Below are 13287 nucleotides of genomic sequence, written 5' to 3' on the forward strand. Positions count from 1 at the left end.
AATAACCGTGATATTTGGTAGACTTGCCACATCAGAGGCCCCAAATCTCTGCTTGTTCAGAAAAAGGAAGGACTCTTCCATCTGGGAGGAACCGGGGAAGACTCAGTGATGCAGGAGTTCGCTTCTGAGTGCGAGGATTCTAGCCGAGGTCGGGTGCAGTGATGGGAGGAGGGGTTTTGGATGGAGCAGACGTCCAGGGACTAAATGCACGAGGAATACTCACCAATCACGGAGGTTAAGTTCTCCGGGGGAGCACATGTGGATGTGGGAGAGATGAGACTCGGGGGAAGCTGGGACCAGTGTCAGGGGTCTTTGAAAGGCGGGTGAGCACTGATGCTTGAACAGTAGGCATGGGACCTTAGGAGTTTGGGTAGCGAGCAAATAGGACCAAAGTGGAGCTTTAGAGAGTGGGTTCTGGGAGCTGCGTGAGGTATGAGATCAGCTGCGGGAAGACGCTGACACAGCCTGGGTGGAGGGTGAGGCCCTGGAGCGAGTCATAGCAGTGGACGTAGGGGCCAGTTTGCAGAATGGAGCTGGAGACACTGGGAAAGGAAACAGACTGGACCCAAGGTGTGGGAGGAGGGGGTGTGTTGACAGTGACCCCAGGGTTCTGAACTTGAATGCTCAGAGTGTGGGCAGGGATGCCAGGAGCAGCAAGGGGGAAGACAGGGAATTTGGTTCTGGCCTTGACGACTCTGAGTCACCAAGAGGGCATCTTGGAGTGTAAGTGGAACCAGTCGCTGGAGTTTTGTGTTTGGAGCTTGAGTGAGAGATTGGGGCTGGAGGCACTTCCAGCTGTGAGAGTAGCGAGGCTTCTAGGAGGAGCAGCCGAGAGGACTGAGTCCAGAATCGGAGAGAATGTTCGGGGGACCAGGGGAGGAGGAGGAGGAGGAGCCTGTGAGAGAGGTCAAGGGCAAAGGGCAGGGCCGGGACAGGCCCGTATCAGGGGAGTGAAGGGGACAGGCCCGTAACGACGCCTTCTGTGGGTTTGGGCGTTTGGCCTTGGCCCGGTGGCCGTCTCACTGCAGCTGGGGGGCTACAGTATTCACGGTGTTTCTCCCTGGGACTTTCAAGCAACAATTATACAGGCAGGGCTTGCTCTTTTAGTAAAGAATTTGAGGCTTAGCGAGATAATCACTTTCCCAAATCCTCCTGCAAGGGGCTGGGACCCAGGGACTCCTGAGTTCCTCATATTCCACAGAATATGTTGAATTTGGGGATCAGGAGGTCATGGTGGCCCCCATGCTTCATACTGTGGTGGGGAAAGAAGCCAAGGGGAGGTGCTGGGGTGACTTGGAGGGAGGGCAGCAAGCGTGGCTGGTTATTTTACTATTAGAGGCACAATGAAGGTGGGGGGTGTGCAGCACCTCCTGGATGTACAGGGGCGGGGGTGGCCCTGGATCCAGGCTCTTCTCAGGGTCTGGACATCAGCGGCCTTTCTGTGACCGTCTCTTCTGCCCGGCCCCACCTTCGGGCACTGGGGCTGAAACCTACAGCCCATCCTGTCTCCCCATGTCATCCAGAAGCTTGGATTTCACGGAGAGCATGAGCTAGCGGGAACTCAGGGCTTGTGTGTGGCTGTTTGTGTCCTCTGACAGTGCCCCGAAGAGCAAGCCTGCTGGGGCAAGCGCAGTGACGCCCGGGGAAGGGGGTGGGACGTGCAAGCCCACGTGGCCTGCAGGCTTCTCCAGACTATTCTTTGCTCATCCAGGCAGCCGTCACGGTGGAGATGGACAGTGGGTATGGATTCTAGAAACACTCAGGACACGAAGCCCAGGGCTTAGGGATGGGTCAGGTGTGGGGGGAGGGGAGAAGGCTGTGTCCGGGCGATCCCTGGTTTCTGGTTTGTGAGACTAGGTGGATGGTGGTTTCATTTGATGAATCTGGGCCCTGGAGGAAAACTGGCTTCAGAGCAGGGGTCGTGAGTCGAGGTGGGGACAGACTGAGCTTGAAGTGCCTTTGAGAACCACAGGAGGCCATCATGCAGGCATTTGAACATGTGGATCAAGGGCGAGGTGGGACCTGCTGATGCCAGCGTGGGGGCGGGAAGGGGAGGGGTGCGCGGCCGGGGGGTGGGGGTGGGGAGTGGCCGAGGGTGGAGCCAGCAGAGGGGCGGGGCCTGGGGTGGAGTGAACCACCCGCACTGGGGGGAGTCACGTGGTCGCTGGTGCCCCCAGCAAGCTGTGCTTCAGGCGGGTTATAGGATGGGCCGGGAGCCTGGCTGGAGGGGCAGAGGGTGGGTGGGAGGCGGGGAATCCGTCTCAGCTGTCACCGTCCTCTCTGCAGCTACTGTGAGAATGGCTTCATGCACTGTTCCACCAGCGGAGCCCCGGGGAGCCTGCTGCCCGACACCGTCCTCGGCGGTCCCCTGTCCCACCGCAGTGAGTACTGCGCCCCAGGAGCTCTTCGCCCCCCTCTGCCCAGATTTCTCACGCGGGGTGGGGGAGGCAGCTGGCTGCATTTAGGCACGTGTTTGCGAGCGTGACTTCCAGGCCTGGGCGTGCCTTGGTCTGTGCGCATCCCAGTTATCCAGCCAGAGGGGTCTTACTTTGTGATGGGGACAGGCTGAGTTACCTGCACGGTGACCCCGTCAGTGAGAGCTCCCTTCTGCCCACGGGACCTTACCCAGGGAGCAGCTGTGAGCACCTCGGTCGCCTTGATTGTGGTGAACACCACCCGCCTTCAGTGGCCTCTTTTCACCTGGGACGCGCTGACCGGGGCAGCTCCTTAGAAAGCCCCTCAGATGGATCTGGGTGGGGGGGGCTTGGGCCCGTTGCCCTCAGTGGTGGTTGCTGTGCTGGTTTACAGACACGGCACGGGAGGGGGCCGGGGCAGACCTGGCACTGGTGAGACCATACTCACGTTCCTGGGTCAGCGGCCTAATTGGATCCAGAAGGATCCCTCATCCTTGCTTAGAGAGGACCCTCCAGTGGGAGGGAGAGGTGCCTTGAGGCAGATAAATGGGCTATTTGCAGCCTCCAGCTTGACTTCTCTCACTTTCCTCTAGACCCCCTCTCTCCCATGACCCAGCTCTGGGCCCACATTTGTCTCCCGGCCTCCCCTGCTGAGGAGTCCGGCCCCACCCTCTGCATGACTGACTGAGGAGCATCTCTCAGCCTGGGGTGGCTCATGAGCTGCAGTCAGAAATTGTGCCCTTGTCTTAGTCCCTTTGGGCGGCTGTGACAAAACAGTGCCGACCAGGGGTCTTCCAGACACCAGGCCTTTGTTTCTCACCATCCTGGAGGCTAGACTTCTGAGAGCAGGGTGCCCGCACGGGCAGGTGAGGGCCCTTTTCTAGATTCTCGCCGAGTCCTGGCATGGTGGGAGGGGCTGGGGAGCTTTGTGGGGTCCCTTCAGAGGGTTCTAATCCCATTCATGAGGGCTCCACCCTCACCACCCAGTCACCTCCCAAAGCCTCACTTCTAATAGCATGGCGTTTGGGGGTTAGGATTGCAGCATGTGAATTTTAGGGGAACACAAGCTTTAAGTTCATAGCCGAACTCCAGGTCGCTGCGTCTCTCTGCCTCTTTCTCCTCCCTGTTCCTGTGGTAGCGCCCCCCCCCACCTCTCTCTGCTGCGTTCTACCTCCGAGGCTTGTCTTTAATGCTTCTCTCGCTCAGCTTTCTAGCCTAGGCACTGCAACGTATCTTTTTTTAAAGTCAGGAAACTCCTAGAATTTTGTGTGATTTGGAAAAACCATTTAACCTCTTAGGGTTTCAATTTCCTAACAAAAGTTTCCATATAAAAACAAGGCTGGAAATTCTGCCTTACAGATACAAATATAAATGCTGTTCAGTGCATCAGGGCTTTCGAAAGACCAGTGCTGTGTCCTTCATCTGCTGTCATCATTTATTCAATCAGCCAGTGACACCTGCTGATTGCCAGGAAATAGAGAAGTGAACAAAGCAGACAAACTCCCTGCCTTCATGCAGCATATGTTCTAGTGCGTGGGGCGGGGCGGGGTGGGAGAGGGCGCTCAACAAAGAAGTAAAGTGTGTGGTGTGTCAGATGGTGATACCAGAGGGTGATCAGGTGGAGGAGGCAAGGAGGGCAGGTCGGAGTGCCCAGGGATGGAGTGTTACAGATTTAGATAGAGCGGCTGGGATGGCCAGGGGCTGGGTGACATGTGAGCAAAGCCCCCTTTAAAGTTTTTGCCACCAGATTTGTTATAAACATTTCAAGAATGGTCCTGCTGGGGCAAAGATTTCTTTTTAGCACCCAAACCCAGCTCCCTTGAAGCCTGGCTCTGGACATTTCTGTGGGCGCATCCTGATTCCATGCAGCGGACAGCAGCAGGGTCAAGGGAAAGGAGGACCATAGGCTGTCAGAGGGATGCTGAGCTTGGCAGAGGCACCTTCATAGTGGACAGAGGCCAGCGCTCAGCTGGGGAGATGAAGCTGCCGTTCAGGCCAGCACAGGGACCCAGCTCTCGGCTGGCCTGGGCTGGAGATTGGGCCATGATCTACCCGAGGGAGTGGGTACCCTGAGCCTCTGGAATCCAGTGATGGCAGGCAGGGGGCAAAGGACAGAGCAGAAGGCAGATCCATTCACCCCTTGCTCATCACCTCTTGGGTTTCCCGAATCCAAGGCAAAAGGAGCCTGTTCTGCCGGCCCCCCATGGTTAAGCTGGTGTGTCCCGCTGACAACCCGAGGGCGGAAGGGCTCGAGTGTGCCAAAACCTGCCAGAACTACGACCTGGAGTGTGTGAGCGCAGGCTGCGTGTCTGGCTGCCTCTGTCCCCCGGGCATGGTAAGTCCCCGAGCTGCAGCGGGTGGCCACCTTCATGTTCCTGCGGGGAGTGGGGTGGGCTTTGGAGCCAGAGAGAGGGAGAAACAAGAGCCCCACGAGGATGGCAGTGAGGGTGCCGTGGGGGGGCGGCGCGGGGTCCTCTGTGGCCAGAGGTGGGGAAGGAGATGGTAGGGGAGTGTCCGGGGTTGATCCTGATGAAAGTTGACAAAAATACAAGAGCTCTGCACAGCAGTGCCTTGGGAAGCAAAGCAGGTATTTCCAGAAAATACTTATAAGTGAAAATAGGCATTTCCACTAGAATTTTCCCAAGGGCGGCATCCCATTGTATGAAGATGAGATGACATGCACACATATATTTGCATATGATTTGCATATTGCATACAACTTTCTATTTCAAGAGAGGACATTGATGTCCCTGCCATGCCATCGGCAAGCCCTGGTCCAGCAAGTCCCTTCCCTACGCTGAGCCTTGTCCTCCTCTGTAAAGTGAGTCATGAGGTCTTGGTCGGCTTTAACATTCCGGGACTCTGGGGCTGCAGTCACTCACCCTTCGGCCAGCTGGTCCTTGGAGGCCACGCGTGGTCCCACCATGCTGGTCTGCAGCCACCTGGCTCCTGGTGCCTCTGTGGGTGACAGTGGTCTGAGCATGCCCAGGCCCCCTTACCTCCCTCCCAAGTCTCATCTTGGGGCATTTCGTATATTAAAAATATAGATTGCTCTTGTCACCCTGAAGGATGCACCTTCTGGATTTTCTTCTTTCAAATGCACCCTGTCTTCTTGCTTCCCCTGACTCCAGTGCCCCACACCCAGAGTGAGTGGTGGGGGCCGGGCGGGGTGGGAGGGGCCAAAGTGGGGGCCGGGGGAGGGCAGGATGGCGCGACGTTTCTCTTCTGCCTTCATCACGCGTTGGCCATGGGCCCGAAGGAGTCATCTGTGGAAGCACTTTTAAGACCAGAAAGTGCCATATAGAATCGTGGGAAGAGCTGTAATTGTTTTTGTCCGTAACTGGCGCTCAGTCTCAGAGGCTGGGCTGACCCCCTCCTCTGGTCCATGGGGGAGACCTGGGAAGGGACTGTTTTCTTAAATTTCCAATCTGCTGTGGACCAAAGCTTTTGTAAATACGACAGACATGAATGGCCAGGAAAAGATAACAAAGGCAATGATGGGTAGACCTGGGCAACAGACGTGGTAAATGGCCGCACGATTTTCTAAACACCTGCTGCACACACACCCTCACAGCCTGGCACTGGTCCGGGGACCACACTTTGAGCAGCCCCGCTCTCGGCTGAAGGTTTCCTCTCCCTTTTCACAGCCAGCAGTGTCTGATTGATGTTGGTGGCAGGGAGGGAGTCCCCCACTTTGCCATTTGTTTGGGGCCTGGCACCTGCTCAGACCAGAGGTTTTTCTGGTTCATTCCATCTACCCTTGTGCCAAGTTCTCCTTGAATGGCACAGGGGGTGAGGATGCTTCTGACAGGCGGTCAACACCCTGATGGACAAGCTGCGTGGACTGGAGCCTCCATCCTCCAGGCTTGAATCCGGGCTCCTAACATTTACTTAACTGGGCTGCAAGTCGCTTAACATCTTTGTGTCTGACTTTTCTCACCTGTAAAACTGGGTCGGAAGGGTTGTTAGCAGGACTGGAGATGACAGTGGGGGGCACATAGAAGTCGCTTAGTGAGTGGTGGTTTAATGACCACGGTTACAAGAAGTTCACGGAGGAAGACTGTGAATCATATCATGAACAGAGATACTACAGGAAATTAGTGCACACTGGGAGAAGTTTTTTGGACCTCAGGGTCCACATATAAGATCCACTAGATCAATAAAATGAGGGGGTTGCACTAGAACATTTCCCAATGTTTTCTATGGCTCAAAAGCTCTTAAGTGAACATGTTGCTTTTAAATTAGGGTGTTACCTGCTTCCACCACAAGGTGGCAGCAAAGCACAGCCCTCTGCCGGGCTCTGCCATTCCAGCCTCGGCTGCAGCTGTCCCAGGCAGAGCCAGGAGCCCTGATGACCCACACTTTTACCCCTCCTCCTGCACAGGAGGAGACCAAGCAAAGGAAGGACACAGAACCATTCAACGCCACATGATTATGCAGTGGAAATCCTGCTCTCCTGACTCCCGGACCCAAGTGCAGTACCACGGTCTGGGGGATGCTCACTCGCCCTCTGAAATCCTGGCTACATTTTCCAAACTGGTACCCAGTTCTCTGGTCTTGGGAAACCTCTCAGCAGCTGGGAAATGTGTTCATTTCTCTGGTCCTTTGATGCCCAGTTTTCTCACTGGCCCAATATGAAGACTGAAAAGGCTTTTTGGTGCTGTCTTTTGAAAGCTAGAGCTTGGGCTCAGGGGCCCATCCAGAGAGAGCCGCACATGTAAATCCTATGGGATGTGATTCCAAAAGGCCCCAGAAAGCCCCTCATCTCAAAAATATCTCCTGCACTTCCTGTGATTTGCTACCTATTCAGGTTTACTGAAGTACAATAAGCATAAATTCATTTTGGTTAACAAATGAAAGGGTCAGAAAAGCCTACAACCTTATAAATCCTCATGGGAAGTCATTCACACTTTAGCATGAGTTATTTCATCAGATTCTTTCCTCTAGCAAACATCTAGTTGAAGTCAGCTGCACTGAGCTGGAAGGAGTGATGGTGTGGGGAGGACAAAGGACACTTGGAAGGCAAAAAAGATTTTGGAGAATAGGTCTGTATGGAGGGGTGAAGATGGGCCTTTTCAGAGAGAAGTAACAAAACCATTTTTTTCTCCACTTTGTAATTTTTCTTGGGGCTGACCAAGGCCTAGGACCATGTTCTCAGCACGAGCCTTTTTAACTCAAGATGAGCAGTAGTGAAACCATTTCTGCCTGTTTTTGTCTGAAGTCTTTGAAGGACATTCACCACCTTTATCTTATCCTTCTGGTGTCCCACAGGGACAAGCACTAGGCGGCAGTGTATCACTTCTTTTAGGCATGAAGTTTCAGTGACTTGCCACAAAATTCTGTGCCGCCCTGTGTGTCGGACGGGCCTCACCGAGACCCCGTCCCTCTCCTGCGCTGTGTCTTTATCTGCTGTTGTCTGATCTTCTCTGCCAAGTTGGGAGCCTCCTGCAGAAATACAGTCCGGAAACCTTTCCTCTTCGTTTAAGGTTGTGCTCTGCATCCCCTCCAGCTCTGCCGTGGGTCTAACCCAGGCCTCCGTCCCCTTCACAGCCGTCCTCGTTCAGTCCCAAGGTCCTCTTTTAAGTTGTAATCCACCAACACGGCAGTCAGCAGAGCAGAGAGGAGCCGTGCGGTTTGTGGGCACAGCAGAGGTGCCGGGTTACCTTGGCAGACTGGGGCCTGCGTTTCCGTCCCCTGGAGGGGGCTGGGCCTCCCGGACTCACCCCTGGGCCCTGGGTGTGCAGGGCTCCTTGTCAGTGGGTTGACCTCTCTGGAGAGAGGTTAGAACTTTGAGCGCACAGACCATGGGGCTGGGAGCCGTCCACCCGGCCTGCGGCCGAGGGGAGGTGAGCGGGCTGCTTCCTGGAATCCTTTCCCAGCCCCCTGCGTCGCTTTTGTCTCACGTGACGTTTCCCATCACGAGGCTGGTTGTCTGGTCTCCACTAAGTGCAGGACTGAGTGAGTCCGGGTCCCCTGGGAGGCGGCCGTCCTTCTCAGAGCAGCCACTAGGTGGCAGGCCTGGGACTTAGGTCGGAGCCGAGGGAGAGGGGAGGTGGGCGATGGGGAAAGGAAGCCTGAGTGTGCGGGCCTGTAAGACTGGGGTAGGGGGGTGGGTAGGGACCTTTCCCAGCCCTCCCTGTACCTACCAGGCTGCCGGCTTCCCTGCCCGGGGCCTGAGCTCGTTGTCCTCCAAACACACTGTGGTCCTGGGAGGTAAGGGCCACCGGGAGTGTGGTCCACCTGCGTCTCCCTCGCTCTGACTCTCATCCTGGCCCTTCACTTAGGCCCTGGGGACCCAGCGACACTCCCAATCTTGCATGAAGGTGGCGGTTGAGTAGTGGAGGTTCTTCTTCCCACCCGTTCCAACACATGCACATGTACACACACACACATGCACACACTCACATGCACACGCATATACACAGTACACATCCACATGCATACCCACGCACATGCACACACGCACGCACACACGTGTACACTTACATGCACACACACCGCATGCACACAAATACACGTACAGATTCACACACACATGCACACATGGACTCACACGAGGCACACACGCGCACAAATGCACACGCACACATGCACGTGTACACACTCACATGCAAGCGTGCACACACACATGCACACATACATGCACAGGCTCACGCACACAAGATTTTAGCCTATAATTTTTGACGTGAAAGCCCTCTGTTGAGCCCAAGCCTGCCCTGTTCCAGGCCTGTGTCTGGCTCCGAGCCCAGGGAGGCCAGGCTCGTCTGCGGAGTGACTGGATTGCACGGATGCCGTGGACCAGGAGCTTCTCACCCCTCAGGTGGCTCTGGAACCTGAGGGCAGGGTCTCTTTACCCAGGGTCCTGCCAGGGCAGGCGTCCGGGCTGCCTCCTGGGGTTGGGACAGGAGCAGATGTGCGTGTGGGGTCAGAGTGGGCTTGGCCAGCTCTTCTCAACTCGGCCCCTCTGGCCCATGAAGAGTTTCACATGTCATGTCATCACTTCTTCGTGGGTGGAGAGCATGCCCCGTGGAGGAGTGTCAGACCCTCAGGGACGGGGTCAGGAGGGTGCACCCGGGCTTGGAAAAGCCCAGCCTCTGGTTTTGGTCCATGCCTGTGTGTGGCCTGGATTCAACTCCCACCTCTAGGACATGAAGTGCACTATTCTTCATTCATTTCATTAAATAGATCAGCCGTTTTCTTCAGTTACAAAACATAGTAGATGCTCAATTAAGAACATTCAGAAAAAAATTAAAACCAAAAAAGAAGATAAAATTACCTTATCCCAGCCCCCCAGAGGCAGCTGTATATTTCCTTCAAGACTTTTTTGAAATAGATTTATCTTCTTTTCATAATTGGGACCATATGTTTGTATGGCTTTTCCTTCCGTGTTTTATAAATTAACAGCATAAGTATTTCTCAAAACTTTTAATGGTTTAATAGCTCTACACCATCACTTGGAGATCCTTTAATAGATTTAATCATTTTTCTGTTGTTGAAAACTTGATTGCTTCTATTTTTTTGCAACAATGAATAATTGTACATTAATCTTTGCTCACAGCTCTGTTACCTTTGGAGAGGCCCTCTGGTGGGGTTCCCGGGTCTAAGGAGACACACATGTCAAGGTCTGGGACATGCCTTATGGGGTCTCAGGGCACCTGCCCCCTTCAGCGTGTGAGGGCAGAGGGGGTTGGAGCGACTTCAGCCGAGCCGGGAGGATCGGTGCAGACCAGCGACAGTTCTCCAGCCCCAGCCTGCTTCAGGCCGGGCTGTCTTCCCAGCAGAGGTCACTCGCTATGGCCCCAAGACTTCCGCATCACTTTCCCGTAGGTCCGGCACGAGAACAGGTGTGTGGCCCTGGAAAGGTGTCCCTGCTTCCACCAGGGCAGAGAGTATGCCCCCGGAGAGACGCTGAAGATTGACTGCAACACTTGGTGAGGCCGGGAGGAGTTCTGGGGACACGGAGAAGCAGACTGAGACAGCGAGGGTTGGCTTTGGCACTTGACTGTGGCCATTCCGTTCCTTTTCTCTGTGCCTCTGTTTCTCCATCTGTAAAATGGGACAATCTTTATCATTCTGTGTTCTCACCCTGCACGGACACTCTCTGGAATGTTTCTGTGCCGGGAGACGGGCCTGGGGAGGATAACACTGCACTTGTGCCCAAGCTGCCCAAGGGCGTGGAGTCCGGGGGACCTTCTCTGGCCTTGTACCCCGCACCAGGCATATTGTGGTGCTTAGAAAGGACCATGCAAGGTGGCTGGTCCCCCCTCACTCCTCCATGGCCCCCCTTCACACAGCCCCTTGCTCTGCTGGCTCACCCTGCCTTTGACTTTGGGGCCATGAACAGCTTTAGGGAAGGGCCACGTGGACAGAGGCAGGAAGGGGCTTCCTGTCTCTGGCCTGAGGTCTGAGCTCTCCACTGCTGTTGTCCAGAGTGGCCCCCTGATGTCAGCTCTGGTTACGGGGTGGCGGGCTGGGGAGCTGGGGCAGCCAGCAAATCACCATGATTTAAACTCAGTTACACACACCCGTGCCCCTCCTGCCGGAAGTTCATGGCTGGTCACTGTTTCCCCACTCAGAACTTTCCTGCCCTTTCTGTCTCGATTGTCCCATTAGTCTCAGAGGGGCTTTGGGCCCTCAGTGGCCACTCCCAGGTGACGTCCGGGGAGGCGGGGCTTTAGCACATCTGGAACAGGTGGTGACAGAGTGACTGGGCCTCTTCCTCCATCTGCCTGGGTCACCTCGGACAACCAGGGCCCGTCTTTGGCCCGGTTTCCCCATGTGGCGGGAGGGCAGGGTCCACGAACCACAGACCCCCCTTCCCGAGGCCTCCTGGAGGGTGGGTGGCCCTGGCTCTTCCGATGCCCAGCCCTGCCCCCTCCGATGCCCAGCCCTGCCCCTACCCAAGGCACCCGGCCACCATCCCCTGCATCCTCTTCCCAGCGTCTGTCGGGACCGGAAGTGGAACTGCTCGGACCACGTGTGTGACGCCTCGTGCTCGGCCCTGGGCCTGGCTCACTACCTCACCTTCGATGGGCTCAAGTACCTGTTCCCTGGGGAGTGCCAGTACGTCCTGGTGCAGGTGAGGCCCGGGGGACGGGGGGCAGCAGCTGGGGGTTTTCCAGGCCAGGCCCTGCTGCTCTGTCTGCACAGACGGCCCTGGGGGCTGGTTTCCACGGGAGTGATTTTCCAGGCCCCAAAAGACATGCCCGGAGGAGCAGGAGTTCGGAACTCGAGCTCACCTGGGCACTCAGGGGACCGGGACAGAAGCTCGTGTGCTGGCTGGGGTTGGTGTGGGGCCAGGCTCCCATCGGCCCCAGTCCCACCGCAGTTGGGGAGAGCGACTTCCTTTCCTTCTGGCAGACGCAGCCTCAGTCCGGAGGCACAGTGGGGAGCCCCAGCTGGTGAGAGAGGGCCCTCCCACCTCCCTCTCCCGCCGCGGGGAGTCCTGGGAGCGTCTCTTGCTGGTTGACACGCTGTGGGTGAGCAGGGACCGCTGAGTGCTTTTCCCACGAGGATGAGACGGCTGGACTCCGTGCAGCTTAAACAAATGTGGTCTCTCTGTCTCTGTTCCTGGCGGAAGGACAGGAGGGATGTGGTGCGGCCCAGAGGGAGGACCGCGGATCCGCAGGAGCCTCAGCCCCAGAGTCAGGCAGCAAAGGGGACCGAGCATGACGCCTGCCCAGGGTGCAGGGAGCAAGCCCCTGGCCCCCGCCCCCGCCCCGGCTGGCCCCAGAGAGGCGGGCAGGGTGCTGGGGAGGCGAGCACACACACCATGAAATGGTTTCACCCACACCCAAGAACCCGCGGTGCACCCCCGTCTAGGCCTTTCCCACGGATCACATGTGGAAGCCTGTCTTTCTGTTATCTGTCTGCCTCCCAGTCCTGGTAGCAAAAGATGGGTGACGCCAGCTCTGGGGCTCCACTCCCCAGCCAGGTTCAAATCTGGGAACCCAGAAAACAGGACAGTTCAGCGCAATGAGGAACGGCCGGTCGGACCTCCCGCCCCAGCGGTTCCTGCCTGGGCACAGCTGCCCAGGGGGCCAGTTTAGAGCCCCCGCCAAGTCATGCCCCTTGTGGGCGGCCAGTGTTCTGCCCCTCGGCCTGTGCTGCTGTCCCCTCCTGGTGCTTTGTCCTGGGTCCCCTCCCTCTCCTCCTTCCTTCTCTGGGGGCTGTCACCAGGACTTAGCTCTTTCCCCTTCAGAAAAATCTCAGCTGATGACAAAGCACCTGTACCTTTGCTCCGTCTGTAACCTAACAGCCCCATTAACCCAACTCAGACCCGTTTAACCTAACAATCCCATTAACCCAACCAAACCCCTTTAACCTGACAGTCCCGTTAGGTCGGCTGATGCCGTGTGACAGAGGGGCACGTCGTCTGTGGTATGCAGGTGTGAGTGCGTTACCCCAAAAGCGGAAGGGAGAGGACCCCAGTTCTTGTCTTACCCGAAAGATAAGAATTCGGATGGGAGACGCAGTGTTGTGCAGCGAGATTTTGAAGGACTTATTGGCAAAGAGAAAGCACACCTCCAGGCACGGGGGGCGGGCAGATCGAGGGAGGAGGAGCCACGGCTCTTTCTCTCCCCTCCTCGGACTCCCGCGCTTAGGGGTGGTCCTTGGACTGACTGACAGCTCTTAGCCCGGGAGGGCTCAGTCATGTCCGTTCCCTTTGCACGCGTCCCTTCCCATGATGCACACAGAGAAACCTACGGGAGGGCCCCAAGCCGTGACGGTGGTTGTATTACGCTGAGCCTTGGGTTGTGTCCAGTGAGGGCCTTCTCGCTACCGCGCACTCTTGGCTCCGCGGTTCTAGCTGGTTTCTTGCTGGGGGAAAGTAAAGCCCCTTTACGCTGGAGGCGGGCACACCGCCATCTCC

The 13287-nt window shown here is 56.5% G+C and overlaps 1 protein-coding gene across 3 annotated transcripts in view; it reads left to right on the plus strand.

Moving 5' to 3' along the window:
* VWF (von Willebrand factor) overlaps positions 1-13287 on the plus strand; it is a 116020-nt gene that overhangs the window by 53759 nt on the left and 48974 nt on the right. For all 3 annotated transcript variants that reach the window (XM_072954676.1, XM_072954675.1, XM_072954677.1), the window contains 4 exons: positions 2287-2381; positions 4589-4749; positions 10242-10345; positions 11355-11493. In XM_072954676.1, the coding sequence (XP_072810777.1) occupies positions 2287-2381; positions 4589-4749; positions 10242-10345; positions 11355-11493 (499 nt within the window). The remainder of the gene's footprint in view (positions 1-2286; positions 2382-4588; positions 4750-10241; positions 10346-11354; positions 11494-13287) is intronic.

The sequence above is a fragment of the Vicugna pacos genome, chromosome 34 (assembly GCF_048564905.1).
Source record: "Vicugna pacos chromosome 34, VicPac4, whole genome shotgun sequence".
NCBI lineage: Eukaryota > Metazoa > Chordata > Mammalia > Artiodactyla > Camelidae > Vicugna > Vicugna pacos.